General features: G+C 55.9%; 1 protein-coding gene across 1 annotated transcript in view; it reads left to right on the forward strand.

Moving 5' to 3' along the window:
- The window catches only part of ZC3H3 (zinc finger CCCH-type containing 3), a 284,251-nt gene extending 268,775 nt beyond the window's left edge, over window positions 1-15,476 (forward strand). Inside the window, exon 12 of the mRNA XM_014600800.3 lies at window positions 9,245-15,476. Within this exon, the coding sequence (XP_014456286.2) occupies window positions 9,245-9,276 (32 nt within the window). The 3' untranslated portion in view covers window positions 9,277-15,476. The remainder of the gene's footprint in view (window positions 1-9,244) is intronic.
- The last annotated feature ends 487 nt before the right edge of the window (window positions 15,477-15,963 follow it).

The raw sequence follows: 15,963 nt of genomic DNA on the forward strand, positions 1-15,963 counted from the left end.
GGGGCTGGACCCAGTGATCGGTGGTGGCTGATTGTCCAGCAGCCTTGAGGAGGGAGCCGGCTTCATAGGGCAGTCGTCTGTAGTTCTGCAACCACTGGGGAAAGTCTTGATAAAATGCAGACAAGAAGTTTGATCCGGGGAATCGAAGGCCGGGAAGCAGGACTCCTGGGTCCCATCTCAGAGACTGCGACTTGGTGACCTCGGTCAAGGCATCAGGCAGGGGGTCAGACTCGATGACCTCTTGAGGTCCCTTCCAGCCCGACTTCTCTGTGATTCAATGACTTTCCCCTCTGTTCCTCACCCTCCCCTCCTGTAAACCAGGGATGACGTACACCTCGCACACATGGTCAGCAACTGCGACTCGCACTGAGGTCCGTGGCTGGAGGTTGCTCTGTGAGCACCAGTTATTTTCAGGAATCAGGACTTGTGGTACAGGTGATATCTTTTCTTAAACCAGCTAGATTTTTGCAAAAAAAAAAATTCTTTAATTGCAAGCTTTCAGGCACCGACACCCTTCTTCACACTTACCCGAAAGCTTGCAATTAAAAATTTGTTTTTTGCAAAAATCTGGTTGGTTTAATAAAAGATATCACTTCTATCACGAGTCCTGATTCCTTTTGCCTCTAGACTAATACGGCTACAACCGGGATACCTGACACACGGAAGTATTTTCAGGGTCTTTCTGCAGGATGGATGGACGGATGTATTTTTGAGTGACATGCAGTTAACTTGTGGGATTCATTGCCACAGGGGGTGGTGGAGGCGGAGAGCAGAGCCAGGGTCAAAACGGGGCTGGATAAATTCACGGATGACGGATCTGTTAATGGGTATGGAGGAGACCGGTTGGAGATGTTTCCTCTGGCATCTCGAACCCAATAAAGGGTGGGTGCCAGGGTGGGTATTAACAGGGGATCGATCGCTCGAGAGATATCCGGGTCGACGCTCTCCCTGTATAGCATCCACTTCTTCCCTTGTCGGACACTAGCTACTGGGCTAGATGGGCCACGGGTCTGACCCAGTACGGCACCGCTGGTGATCCCATGACTGAAAAAACTGGCCTCACCTGCACGCGTCTAAGACCGGGTCGTCGTGCCGCCATTTGTGGGGGGTGGACCCCCGCAGCCGAACGCTTCTCGGTCTCTGTTCCTTTAAAGCCATATTAGCCCGCGTCACAGGTGACTAATTGCCGAGTCGGTAGTGACTGCTGTGCGTCCCTCTGATGTATGGGTGTTATAGTAAGGGTGGAAAGGTGCTAAATGAGCCCTCTTTATTTTACATAAATTAGCTCAAAAGTCATGAATCACTGCCACCGCCGCTTGCCCCTCTGCGGAAGTTTGTTTACCCAAGTTTAAACGGAAAGAAAAACCAGGCTCGGCTCCCCGCACCCAGCACCTCGCGGGGGTTTCTGCTGCGGGGAAGGATCTGATTCACCGCCGCTTTCCCCGGCAGCCCCGCGTGGGCCAGCACGGTGCTCTCCAGCATGCACGGCCTTCTCCCTCTCTCTCTGCTCCTCGCTGGACCTGCCCCAAGATGCAGAAGGAGACGGGTTAGCTGACGTTCCTCAGCCTGGCCTCGGGTGAAGGTCTTCGGGGTAAGTGATAGGGGTCCCCTGCCCTTCTGCTCCTGGCACTTGGAAATCTGAAGCGCCGAAGCCATCGGCATGTCAAGAAACTTAAAACCCGGTCCCCGCCGGTGATGCGCTCCCGGCCCCGCGGCCGTCCCGCCCTCGCTCGCAGCCCCGCGGGCTTCGCCCCGACCCAACTGCCCCCTCGCAATTGTGCGCGTCCGTCTCGTGGAGCGGTGAATTCCTGAGCGCCCCAGAGACGCCTCGGACCACGTTCCTCCCCGAGGAAGGACCATTTGTTTCTGTGCGTTCAAGACCTTGTCGCTCTCTAATTCCCTTCCACCCCGCGTTGTAACCCCAGCGCGCGAGCCGTAATGCCTTTTTAATAGGCATCCTGAGCAGCCCTAGCGCGGCCTCCGTGTCCGTGCCTCCTGCCATATGCGGACGCCGGCAGCAGGAATGTCCAGCTGTACAGCCCAGCACCCATTAGGCTTGGGAACGGGGTAACTGGATCCCACTGGCTTCCAGCAGAGAGGCCTGTTAGAAGATCTTCGTTCCTCGGGATTCCCAGAATTCAGGAATCCCAGCCAGGAGGCAGGACCTGCGGCACGGCAGCGCCCCAGCTCCTTGGCCCATTGTTGGGGGGGAAAAACCCCTCTTGGATGGGGGGGGCTAATGTGTAAAACGAGGTCAGGAGGGCTTTGGAGCACGGCATTATGGCACCACTGCTGTGACAGCACGCCTGGAGAGCTGGGATCAACCTTGCAGCTGAGGCAGGGGCGCCTGCAAACGTACCTGGGATTCACCTTGCAGCTGCCCTCGCCTTGCATGTGTCTGAGGCCAGGGTGGCCTGGTCTCCTGGCCTTGCACCGGGGGAGGGAAGGGATCGCCCCTGCCTCTTCTGTCCACACGCACTCAGGGAAGCTCGGGGTCCGGGGCAGGTGGCAATGCTAGTGCTGATACGTCCTGTCTTTGCATTGAAGATCTCTGGTCTGGAACGGCCCCATTGTCTTGCTGTCGCGGTCACGTAGCCAGGGCAGAGCGAAGAGGGGATTCCCCGTAGGAGTCTCGGGGAACACGGGGGGTTTCGGCCATCCTGCTGCCCAGGCAGGGAAGATGCCTGTTGCCCCGTGCCATCTGGAGCCCTCTGACCACTTCCAGGGCCCCCCAGCTGCCAGACCTTTGGTGTCCTTATGGGGTTATTCTCTGCGGTGGAAGCAGGAGCGTTCCCCTACTAGACGCTAACCCCACTGCCATTTTTGGACCCACATGTCCTCTCAAACTTCCTATTTCCTACATGGGCCTTGGCCACCACCTCTTTGTGTGGCCTCTGTCCCTGGACCAATTCGGACATTTGAGAGGCACCCAAACACCTTACAGCTGTGCGTTGTGCGATGAATCCTTTGGCGACGTGGGCTACTGGAAGCCAGTAGGTCCAGGCTTTGCAGGAAGGTTTCTGAAAACAGTCACTGTGCACTTTAGACAGCACAAGAGGCGAACGGACCAAGGCATAATACGAAGCACCTGTGTGCCGGTTAGTCATCACTCCTGGGTATTGGGATTTGATCACAGGCGTCTTTCCTTGAGCTCGCTTCTCTAGTAGCCACTGCTTTTCCAGGATCGGTTTGATGAGAGGGAGAGTGTCTCTAACAAGATCCGATGCTTGTATAAAGTTCCCGTTCCCTTTGTCAGGTGGTCCCTGATCACCCTCCCTTTCAGATAGTTAGGCGCCAAGCTGTCGTGCAGTCTGAGGGGTGGTATTTTCTGGGTTGTAACCAGCTCGTTGGCCAGGAGATGCTTCCCTTTGAACAGAGGAGCATCAAGATGTGTTAGCCCTGTGTGCCCCTCCTTGGCAACTCGGTCCAAGACGCTGACGGGGAATTTTCAGCTGCGGAGGAAGGGAGGCCGAGATTCACTTTTCAGCAGCGAGCGGCTCCAGGCATGAGAGCATTGGCTCTTCAGTCCTTTTCCAAACAGTCCCGGGACTTATGGGTGGAGTGGAAGAGCCAAGCACACACGTGCCAGGGAACTTTTAACCCCCTGCAAAACACGGGAGGCCGTGCCCAGCCCCTGTCCTGGGGGAGCTGGAGAGCTGGCCCAGCCTTCTGCCCGGAGTATTTTTTTTCTCCCTTCCTGTCCCTGACCTCTCCCCTCTCTTCTAGCTCGACAGCTGTGGTCTCTCGCATCTGGTTCACTCGCAAGGGGTGCTGGCGCCGGCCCAGAAAGAGGCCGCATTTGCTTGCTTTTGCAACAGAGCATGGAAACAGGCTCTTGCAGGGGTGACTGCAATGGAGAGGACTTCATCCTGCAATGCAGTGACCTTGGAAAGGGCTGTTTTGAAGGAATCCATGTGTTTAGCTTGCACAAACAAAATCCCCAAACCTGCCTGGGGTCAGGAGTGGTGGTGCTGACACGGGGCTTGGAGAGAGCAGCTGTTTCTCCCATCTCTACCCCTTTACCTGGGATTCACGTCGACCCCGTGGTCTGGGGCTCAGGGTGGCCTGCCCCGAACCACCTGGACCGCCCAAGAGACCTGAGTATGGAGAGCTTGCTCTTTGCTTGTGGGTGCATCCATCCCTGCTGCAGCAAAGCTCTTGGACAGCTCCAAATAAAGCTCATTCCTGCCTCTCAAGAGGATGCAGGGACCTCCTCCTCTTCCTTTCATCCCAAATCCATCTCTTCTCTTGCTGCTGACAGAATTTTTGGCCTTCCCTCTATGTGCGCTGACTCCTGTAGCGCCACCATCGCCCTGTGCTGGGGGAACCTGCTCACCCCTGGTGCGCCAGGGAGCAGGGCAGCTGGGTCCTCCCCCTGCGGGGAAGCACAAATCCCAGGAGAGGGGCAAGATGGTTGAGCGACCCCCGGCACCTGGGCTCATTGAGGTGTTACCCTGGGGGGAGCTAGGAGCAAGGCTTTGAGCGAGCGTGTTGCAAGGGAGGCAGATCCACGAGTGCAGTGCTCAACCGACTCTTGCGTCCTGGGAATGCAGGCGTGGGAGGCTGGGTGCATGCTGGCGGGTCAGTGCTTGCAGGTCCACGTGCGTTTGAGCTGGTTGCATTGAGCCTTAGCTTGGGCTTCGGGCCTAGGATGAAAAGTCACTTGGAAGAGAGAGTTGGCTCTTTGGGGAGAGAGGGGAAGGGGCAGGCCTCCAGGGAGGAGAAAACACGCTTAAATCTTTGCTCGCTCAGGGAGAGGCCCTGCTCCCCACCCAAGGGCTGCGCCACATACTAGGAAGGAGGGGGACACGAGGGAGCACGGCAGCAGAGGAGGCAGTGGGGGAACGATGGAAGGAAGCAGAAACCCCCAGAACAGCTCAGTTCTGCTTTGTGAAGGGAAGGGATCGACTGCCGACGGCTGCCGGAGCAGCACCCAGCTGCGCGGCCTGCCAAGTGGTGCCAGCCCGGGGCTAGCAGGTGCCGCCATCTGCACGGGGGCTCTCGGGAAGCCCCCTCCATCCTCCGCCAGCCGCGCCGTCACATCCCGCAGCAGCTGAGAACTGACAGTAGTCGCTTTTGGGAAGCTGGAGGATTTATGCACTAGCTGAGGGTGCCGTTAAGTCGCCTGCACGTGGTCGGTCCTTGTTGAAATGTGAATAGGAGACCCTTAAGTGAAAAGTGCTAATAGCCAGACAAAGCGTGAGTGCAAGCTAGCTCGTCTCCTTCCTGCACCGGCATTTGCAGTAGGTGAAGACGTTCACTGTGGTGTCCGCGACTGAAGCTCCTGTGGGCTCTCAGCAGACATGTGGCCTGTCCCCACACTGGGCAAGAAACCGCCTTTCTCATCCTAGGCAGACAAGGGTCTTTGGGTAGATATGGTATCTTTTTATTAGACTACCTAATAGTTGGAAAAATTGTTCTTTGCAAGCTTTCGGGCACAAACACCCTTCTTCAGGCACAGGAAGAGTCTGCTGGTGCTTTGTGTTCTCCCTATGCCTGAAGAAGGGTGTTTGCGCCCGAAAGCTTGCAAAGAACAATTTTTCCAGCTATTTAGATGGTCTAATAAAAAGATATCAGATGCACCCAAAGAACCTTGTCTGCCTGTGTCCTTAGACCAGCACGGCTACAAACAACACCCCTTTCTCATCCTGTACACTCGGCTACCCTGGACCTGGGAAACTGGCTGCGGCTTCCTTCACTTTTTGAAGTCCACAGATGTCGTGCGCTCTTGCCCAGGAACATGCAGCTGGTTAAGGCAGCCTCTCGGAGCGTGTCTCAGACCCATCGCGGGCGGATGTACCGTGCCCGTACACAGGTAACGTGTTAACGCAGAGACAGTGCATCGTTCCAGGTCCCTTTTGCTAAACGTCCCGTCCCCTCTGTGGAGCTGCCCGGAAGGGGGATTTGAGAGGCAGCAGCAATATCTTCCAGCCCAGTTAAAGCACGCCCAGGTGCGGTGCGTGCCCTAGCTCGGCTTTCCCATGAAAGCATTTGCATTTTCAGTAAGCAACCCCCGTGTGATCCTTTCCAATGCAGGAAGGTCTATAGGGGAGGTCAATCTAATACAGAGATTCCCCAATTTTTTCTTATTGCATACCCCCTTCCATATTTACCAGTTGCTCGTGTCCCCTGCCAGCATATTTTAGCCCCTTTAATTCTAATTATTATTATAATGAAAACTAAATCTGCCATTATACCGTTTCTCCTGCGTATGCCCCAGATACCTCGCGCACCCCCAGGGGTTTGCATACCGCAGTTTGGGAACCCCTGACTGATTGCATTTCTGCAGCTGCTTCCTAACCACTGCTAAAGGTTGCTTCCCAGTAATTCCCAGGCCCAGTCTCTGATCTGCCGCGGTCGTTTTGTATCAGCAGTGCAGCTATGTACCAAAGTAGGTCTTGGTCGGGGCGACAACTCGATGGCCCCGGCTTTATTTTAGAAGCACAAGGAGATTTTCAGGTAGTTCTCACCCTTGGTGCTAGTTGCTTTCTGGGTTTCACTGGAGTCGTACGGTGAAACTAGATGGGTCGGCTCCTGTTAGCCACGTCCCAGGGGTTCTTCGGGGCCCCAACAGAGTTATAGAGGTCGAACTCTATTTATGCCAGTATAGACAAGACGGCCTCACTGTTTAAGGACACAGGCAGTGTATGTTTCTGAAGAGTGGCCCCCCACCCATCCCTGCTTTTAAACCCTGTGTGGTTAGTGCCTGTCCTCGGCCATCGCTGCTTCTCTTGCTTCAGAAAAGATTTCTGAAAACAAATCACCCCACAAATGTTAGTTTCCGTTGGATAAAACCTTGTGACCTCTCGGCAGTAAATTTTTAGTCTCTCTGAATCGGAGAAAATGAGGGTTGAAGGGACCTCAGGAAGTCGCATGTAATGCAACCCCTGCTTCGAGCAGGACCAGCCCCAACTCCATCATCCCAGCCAAGGGTTTTGTCTACCTGGGTCTTCAAAACCCCCAAGGATGGAGACTGCATCACGTCTCTGGGTAACCTGTCCCAGTGCTTCACCACCCTCCGCATGAGAGAGTTTTTCCTACTATCCAACCTCAACTTCCCTTGCTGCAGCTTGAGCCCATTGCTCCTTGTTCTTTTGGGTCTGAGCAGTGGCAGGGGCGGGCGACGTCGTCCCCCGGTGCAGCTGTAAAGCACAGAGCAGTCGGGAAATTGGCTTCCCAGATGGGGCAGACCTGATCCAGGCCCTTCGCGCTGGAGAGCGCTCGGTGCCCGCGAGCTCGGCACTACACGAGATCCGTAGAAAGGCCATCCCTGTGCAAGACAGACACGCTGGGAGACCCACCCACCATCAGGGTCTCCCGTCATGCCTTTCTCCTCCGGTGAGATGCGGTGCGGGGAGAGCTTTGCCGTGGCTGGCGTGGGAGGATTTGGGGAGCTGCAGCTCTTGAAGGCAGAGGGATTTGAAGGAGGGGAGGACAGGGGACCCAGCACACCTGGAGCTGGGAGGTGATTCCTGTCCAGGAACAACACGAAGGTTGTGGTGGGAGAAGGGGACTTGCGGAGCGGTGTCACCGGCAGAGCACAGGACCTCTGCACAGCCCCGGTGGGGCCGAGATGTTTAAATCTGATGCAGCGAGCGAGGGGCTTTGAGGTGTTGGGAGCAAACTCCCCTCTCCCCCGCGGCACCCACCCCTGCTTCGGCTCAGCGGGAGCGGGTTAGTCACGCTGGCTCAGCGGCAGCTGCTGCCCCGCTGAAGACCTCTCGTTTGTTGTGGGAGGCACCAGATGGCACGTGCCCAAGGGCGGGGATCCTGCAGTGGTTCGCAGCTGCTGGGGAGCGCGGGCCAGCAAAGCGGCACTGGGCGCACACGTAACGTGTGCAGCCCCGAATCATGGCATAGCACGTGGAGCTCGTATCAAGAACGGTCTGTGGAAGCACCCCAGAGGGCTTTGCAAACATCCAGCCGGTTCGGCTGCCCCGCTCCCTGCATGGTGCAGTGCTGCTCCCATTATAGAGATGAGACAGCCGAGGCTCCGAGAAGCAGTAGTTGCATGTGAAATGACTTGGGCAAGCACAAAGTCTGTGGCAGGGCTGGGAAGAGACCCCCGCTCTCCTGCCGCTGCTTTTACCCACCGCTGTTCTCAGTGGTGGCAGAGAATACGACAAGGAGCAATGGGCTCAAGGCTTCCTCTGCCGTGTGCATAACTAGCTGTGGGCTTCACCAAGTCCTTCTGCCCGGTGCCTTGCTGTCTGCGGCGAGGCCGGTTGTTTAAGTGCGTATCGTGCGAGCGCTGCAAGGGAGGCAATTCCTGCCTCACCTTGCATTGGGCTGGGATTCGGTGGGCAGCCAGTGCTGGGAACAGCTCGGGGTGGGCAGCGTGGCAGCAACGCCTCTGCAGCACGGTTCGGCGTGCATGGACAGTGCCGACATCAGGGTGAATTTGATTTTTGATTTCAATCACTGGTCCTGTAGCCTCAATTTAATTATTTTTTCCTCCAAAAAGAGTGTCTTGTTATTCGATATCCGTTATTCGTTTAACTTCTTGAAACTTTGCACTTCTATAGAGAGGCAAGGGCTTGACTCTGCGCGCACAACCTTGCAGAGAGACAAGAGGGCTGCTGGGTGGGTGATCAGGTCCGTTCTCTCTCATCTCCATGCTGCTGGTAACAAGGATGTCGTCTCTGGAGACGCATCCACAGTTTGAGAACAGAAACTAAGCATCACAGAGATGCTTCACGGGATCTTCTCTGAGCACCGAGTCCCACTGGGTAGAGTGGTTTTCTTTAATCTTTACTAATCTATAGAGGAGCCTCTGGGACCCCCCTAAGATCGGGCCCCTGATATAGTCCGTGGCCTGCTGTGACCTATTTATAAAACTTTTCTAAAAAGGTTATATGAGCATATTGTCCCAAACGGTATAGAATTAGAAGTTATAATCCCTATTCCATGCTGACATCTTTGAGCTTTAACATAATTTAAAATGATCTTTATATAGGTTTATTTTTTTTAAAAAGCATCTTAAGAAAAATGTAAAAAAAATACAATTAAATGAAAAAACCTGGTTTAAATGTAAAAAAATCTTTTTTTTTTTTTTCTTTTTAAATCGTTGCTTTTTATCCACCGTGGCCAGCATCCGGACATCCTGAGACCTGGCCCGTCTCCTGTTCTTGCTGCACTAAAGGGGAGTAACGGGGCTCCGCTCTGCCTAGTCCTGCAGCCTTATCTTATGCAGACTCTGCCTTTGCCTCGGTGCTCACCTCCCGCTTTCTCCTCCTCTTTCCAGGGCGCCCGCTGCAGATCAAACCCAGGCTGTGACACCAGCTCCGCCCGGCCCTCCTCGCGCATCGGTCCGGTCCAGCCAGCCACGCAGCAGCCGAATGCCTCAGGAAATGCAGCGGCCGGGCTGAGCCCGGCCCCTACCTCAGGACACGGAGCTAAGCCTCGGAGAGACGGGAGGACGCCGCGCTCTGCTTTGCGTTCCGATTTGAGACACGGGTTTGCTAGAGAGCCTGGGATCGGGGGGAGGAAACGTCCCGGGTCTCCACCGCCCCGTTGCTCAGGGAGTCATCCCTGTACGCGTTTTAATGTTTTGAATAAAGGGTGTTTTAATCCGGGTTATTTAAAGCCGCTCCCTTCCCCAGCCCCTGTTCATCTGTAAGTCCTGCTTGTATTAGCAGGGTGGCAGCTCCCTTGTAGATCTGCTGTGGTCAGAATAGGCCCCAGGGTGGGGGGGACCTCGGTTCTTGATGCTGCATTGGGAGTTTTGCAGGCCTGGTAACTCTGTTCGGGGAGATGTGAGGTAGGAACGGGGGCACGGGGAACCCCCAGCCCTTGATGTCTCTTCAGGTGGGGTTCAGGTGCTGTCTCTTTGGGCACGGGAGACAGCATTTCCCAGCTGTGAGCACAGGTTTGGTTATGCCAGAGATCTCTGCCTGACAAGACGCTGAAGGCTGGGGAGTTTTACCCAGCCAACGTGTCCCACGCTAGAAAGGATGACGGGAGCACCTTTATTCCATGGGCCGTGTGTGCAGGTCTTGATGCTTTTAGCCCAGTGCTGTGAGCGAGCGAGCTTGACCCAAAGGGAGCGGCCGAGCGGGCAAGCTCAGGGTTTTGATGCGTGCTCTAGAGCCAAGACACCGCCGCGCCAAGCCGAGAAGCTTTTGGAGAAGGAGAGAATTGCAGGAGTAATGATGCAGCCCCCTTCACGGGGCCGTGCCTTCCCGTTGAACTGAAATCCAGGCTCCTCTGCCCAGCCCGTGGAAGAGCCCGCTGCTAGTGCTGCGTCCTGCTTCCAGACAGGGCCTCGAGCCATCCTTGTGCCTGTTCCCTCTTGCGAAGGAGTTTCGTGGGGCGGTTATGTCCCCTGCTTCCTTCCAAGAGGAAAGGAGGTGGCTAAGGCAACAGGAGGAGGGCGAGGTATACCGATTGCCATGCTGCTGTCAGCGAACACTGCCATGTTTTTTAGCTGCTTGACTTCCAGCCTGTGTTTGATTCAAGTACAAGGGGAAGCAAATCGGTTAAGTATTCCCGGGAAAAGAAGATGCTCATAAAAGCACAAGACTGACAGCGAGGAACGGGAGACAAGCCAAGGGCTCTTGTTAACACTTGTTCCCCCTCTTCCCTGTTGCGGTAACAGCAGGGAGCAGGGTGACAGGTATGCGTGTCACGCAGGTTCCTCCCTGAGGTTTAGTGCCCCTCTCAACTCCGCGCTGGATTCCCGCTCGTTCACATCAGATCCGTGGAAACATCACGTCTGACGTGTGGCGGGCTTGGAAGCCGGCGTTCTCTAACGACCTGACAGAGCCGCACGGCGACGGCTTAGCGCGCCGGAGACGCTGTCAGCTCTGTTCTCAGATTCGCACGCCAGAAACCCACCTGAATACATCCCCCTCCGCCCCTGAGCCGGAGCGTGCAGCGTTCAGCGCTCCTTTTGTTTCCCGGTTTGCAGCCGGGGGGTTTGTCGTGGGTCTGATGCCAGGGAAGTGGAGCCAGGCGCTGGGCTGACACGTGCTACAAGCGCGCTGAGCCGCGGAGGTACAATAAGAGCTGAGCTCAAACCCGGTGGTAACTCCACCGGTGCCAAACACCAAGCACCTCAGCCCTGAGGCCGTGTTTCACCTGCAGCGTCTGCATTTATTCAAATGCCCCTTTCCTGGCTCCAAGCCTTGCCCTTTTTATACAGCTACACCAGCCCGCGGGCCCTTGAGGCATTCAGAATTGAGGCCCGTGCCCTGCAAGGTTTTCTTAAAAACAGACCCATCGGCTAGAGCGTTTTTTTGGCTCTTAACACATGTGCTGTTACCATGTGCTGTTAATGTGTGTGCAGGCTAAATGTTATATTGCTACTTGCCCTCTGGGTTTCTAATCCCATGTCTACCGGCAGCCCCCACGCACCCACCTGCTTCCCCAGCCTAGGCCGGTTTTCCTTCTCGCCCCGCGGAGATGGGACTCCTGGTTGCATTTGTATCTCCCCCCTCTCGATGCCTTTGTCTCCCACGCCGCCTTCGTCCTGGCAGCGCCCTCGCTGGGGTGCTAATTACACCTGGGGCGGCAGCTCTCAGGCCCTTTGCATATCAAGCTGGCTGCCACGGCATTTTTTTGCGGCGAGCAGTGAAATTTCCACCCCCTCTGCGAATCTGCCTGGCTCATCTCCTCCCTTCACCACAGAGCAAAAAGCTAATAAAAGATTGATTGTAACTATAATTGCAATCTGCCGATGTCGGCATTTCCTCCCCAGCTCCTCGCTGCTCTGAGGGATAGAGCAAGCATTAGGGGTGTCGTTAGTAAACACCCATTTGATTGGGCCGTTTTTATTTTCCCCACGCTGCTTCTCTGTCTCCATGATTTAGCGGCCTGTCGGCGAGCGGAGGAGTGCCGCCGGGCGGCTGACGGAGAGCGCTGGAAGCGGGGAGCCGGGGGTGCGATTGCTTTGGGGCCAGGTGACTCTCTTTGGGGATGGGGCTGCTTTTTTCCGTTCAAGGATTCCTGCAGAAACTCCTGTTAGATGTGGGGCGGGAGGGTGGGAAGGCGCCGGGAGCTAGCGAAGGGATTGCACTGACATGACGTGCGCTGCATGACCCCAGTGAGATGTGTCCTGCAGGGATAGCACGTGGTGGGAACCGCAAGGCTTTGAGATGGAAAGCCCGGGCAGCCGGCCAGGAGGTGGCTTCTAAGACAAGCGGGGGATGTCCATGTGGGACATCGGGCAGACTTCCCAGAACAAGGTCAGAGAAAATAGGATCCTAGAAAAGCCCGGCTGGAAGGGGCCTCAGCAGGTCCTGTAGCCCAGCCCCGTGCTCAAGGCAGGATCATCCCTGACTAAACCATCCCTGACACAAAACACCTGAAGATCTGGCCCTCACTTGCATCTGCAGGACTAAATATAAGTGCATGGGCTGGTTTGGATTTCATCCGTGCTAAGGAGAGAGGCGGGCAGGAGCAAACCTCGGTCAGGTCAGGAGATGGAAAGGTTGTCCGGACAGATTCATCCGTTGACTGGCTCCAGATGTGGGGAGCGAGGCGGAGGGCACGGTGCAAAGGAAAAGCACGGTCCAGGTCAGTGTGCTGCTGAGAGATCCCTCCCAGGGTGTTAAGCCTTGTGTCTGCAGTCCTTGCTGTGTCTAGCGCAATGTCCCCCGTGTCCTAGCAAGGTGCCAGCGTCCTGGGCGTGCTGTTCTCCACTGCCGCCCGGCGTGGCATGTGTACGCCAGTCAGGTCTGTGGCTATCCGTGTCCATTTCCGATCCAAGGGAGCCGAGCAGCTGCTTTCAAGGCGCGGAGGTTAAAGTCTTTTTGCTACCCCCCTCGCCCATCACCGTGACAGGCCAAACCACGCGTCGTCTGTCCCGACTGATCGGGGGACCGACTCACCCTTGTCTTTTAGCTCGGTAGACTGTCCCCCACGGCAGCATTACTCCGACACCCCTTGCTACAACCGTGTCGCGCTTCCCTGCCAGCCGGGAGGTGACTCCTAGGTGCTGGCTCACAGGTGGGGTCAGGGGCTCCCAGCTCATCGCTGCATTTGGTTTTCTGAGCAGGTGGTCCCCGCAGGTTTCCAAGCCAGCACTGCTGCTTCACCTCTGGTTGCGCAGAGATCTCAGGCCAGCTCTTCCTGCACACCCTCACGGTCTCAAAGGAGGCAGGTCCCACCTGCCACCAGCAACGTTTGGGCCTCGTAAGTCTGGGCTGGGGTGCGGAGTTGGGGGGAATGGCTTAGGATGAGAAAGACAGACACACGCACTAATTGCTTGACTTGCAGAGCATACTGGGCAGAGTCCCTGCTGTCCCAGTACAACCCAGCATGCCTCCAGGGCAGCTCAGGATGGAGGTTTTACACTTGCACAGAGATCACAGTCTGCATTCACGAGCAAAGGGGGTGTGATCAACCCCAGCGCTTGGGCCTTTCGAGGTCTCTCTCCGCCGCGCGTGTCCTGTCCCTGCGGGCCCCTGTGCTCCCAGGTGCTGCGGCTCTCCCCTGGTTTTGCAGCGACAGGAGAGGGAGCATTAGCACGGGTCCCGGGAGACCTCAGCCCACAGATGCGCTGCCCCCAGGCGCGCAGACGTGGCAGAGGGGTCCGTGCGGCTGTCGGCAGAGGCCGCGGCACGTGTGATGCTTCTGCTGCATTTCACCCCCATTCTCTTGCTGGAGAGACTGAGCAATGCTGAGGTCACGCGCTCCATCAGGAGCTGGGAATTTTCGCCCCCTGATGTATATTTTATGGCTCATCTGTTCTGTGTTGCGTCCCGTGCACAGCTGCGGTACAGGTTTCCGTGCGAATGGCCCTCGTGTCTTTGGTGTGGTTGTGCTGGAGCATCGTCTTCCCCCCGCCCCCAGCTTCCATCATGCAGACGCGGGGGGATTACAGCCCTGCCGGGTGTTACTCGCGCGTCCGCATCACTTCCGTGCACGTCCAGGACAGCTCAGTGACTGCAGAGAGCCAAGCTAACGGGCGTGCTCCCTGCTCTCTCGCCTCTTGCTTTCACTCTGCTACAGGGTGGGACGGCTCACACATCGTTCCCCTTCTTGGGACGGATCCTGTGCAGTCCTGAGCAACTTCTGATGTATGCTGACAGGGAGATTGCCCAGCGAATCTCTCCTAGGGCATCAAGCCTGTATTCTGCTTTTGCCATCAGTAGACATAGGAGCAGACGAGTTGGGAGCTGACTTCCAGCACCCCGGGGTTATAAATTCCTTGGATGAGCCATGGGATTGAGCGCGTGTGTTCACAGCTACCCCTGGCGCATGGTGGGTCCTCACCTAGACCTCCGAAGGGTAGAGCCAGCATGGAAGTGCTGAGGGCGAGGTCCCGCAGTCACAATCCCCTGGTTGGCTCCAGGTCCTGTGTCCAGTTAAGAAAGGCCAAGGATTTGTGAGCGAGTGTGTGTCCTTGTACACATCTGGCTTGATGCTTACACATGATGGCACGGCTTGTGCGGAGCTGGGAAGAACGGACTAGTTTAGAGGCTTGGAAAGCCTGAACAGCTCAGGGAGCTGATGCTTTTTTCTCGGGACCAGCTGCTGCCCTGGCACTTCCAGGAAGAAGCATCTCAGCAAGGGGCTTGGGCCTGGTGCGAGAGGCCGCTCGCCGAGGGTGTGGGTTACAACCCAGGGGTTATTCCAGGAGGCACTGCCGGCTAGGGTTTCACCCGCTGCCTGGTGGATCAGCTGTCGGCTCGTTTAACCAGTTCTGGGGATGTCCAACGCTGCCCCAGAGCGGGGGTCGAAACCCAAAAGCCCCGGCCAGCTTCCTGGACACCCTCTTTGCTAGAGGGGTGAGCAAAGGACAGGGGGTTGAGACTGAATTCAGGGCTAATGCATTCCCCAGTGCCCTGGACTAGAGTAGCTACCCCAGGCAGCGATGCCCAAAGGCTGTGCCCACCTGGTGAGACCTGTGCTCCTCTATAGGCGAAGCTGGAAGAAACGGGCCGCTCCCGTCGCCGGCTGACCCAGGCCCTTGGTATGGCCGAAGCTCTTCCCTTCCCTTTGCAAAATGCTTCCTAGTGTTCAGGCGCTCCCAGGCTGAGGCTGGGGTGATTCTCGGGGGGGAACTTCTTTTGGGGACACACGTCCATCCCATGCACGCGGCGTGGTCGGGAATCGGGGAGGAGGGTGCGTTGCACCGGTGAGCGCACATCAGCGCTGTTGGAGCAAACCACAGACTCAACCTCCTCGGGCTGCAGCCGAACCTCGCAAAGGGGGGAATATCCAAAGCGTTGGCTGTGTGGGGTGGTTTAGGGTGGCAAGAACAAGCCACGAAAGCAGGGGAGTTAGGGGCTTGCTCCCCGGCACACGCGGGTTATTATTACACATTCCTTGGAAAAGCCATGAGACAGAGCGTGGGCGTTCATAGCCAGCCCGGTGCGTGGTCTCCGCACTCGGGAAACCCAGCTGCGTGTGAAATCGAGCTATTTTTAATAAAAGAAGTCCGTCGTCGCCGTCGGTCCTTACTGGTCCTTTGTTACCTGCCGCTTTTTGATATTTAAATAAAGGTAAATAAAGCGTTTGTGCAAAAAGTATTCTGGTGTCGGGGCCTCGTTCTGTATCGCAGGAGGTTTCTCTTTCATGTTGATGGTTTTTACCCAAGAAAGGGCAATAATAGTGTCAGCCCTTGTTGGAATTTTTTTTTCTGAAGACTTTTTCCCTTGTGAACCAGAAACTTGGTTGCAGCTGCTCTATCTGGCTGGATTTTGTTTTCACGTCTTTTTGTTGACGGACCAAGTGCCAGAAAACAGTTCTCCCCCCCACAACCCCTTTTTTTTTTTTTTTTTACCATCAAAAATTGCAATTTTCATTTTTTTTAATTAGAAGAAAAATCCCGTGGCATTTTTTGACAAAACCAAAATGAATGGATAGAGCTTGTTTTTGAAGAAAATGAAGAGTCTGGCTGGTCCCGAGCCCAGACATACCTGATTTCTTGCACCTTTAGGAAGGGAAGGTGGTCATGCACATGCAGAGAGGAGAGCTCACAGCCCACAGATCCTGCTTCTTCCCGGAGAAGTTTAT

Source organism: Alligator mississippiensis, chromosome 3, assembly GCF_030867095.1.
Source record: "Alligator mississippiensis isolate rAllMis1 chromosome 3, rAllMis1, whole genome shotgun sequence".
Classification (NCBI taxonomy): Eukaryota; Metazoa; Chordata; order Crocodylia; family Alligatoridae; genus Alligator; species Alligator mississippiensis.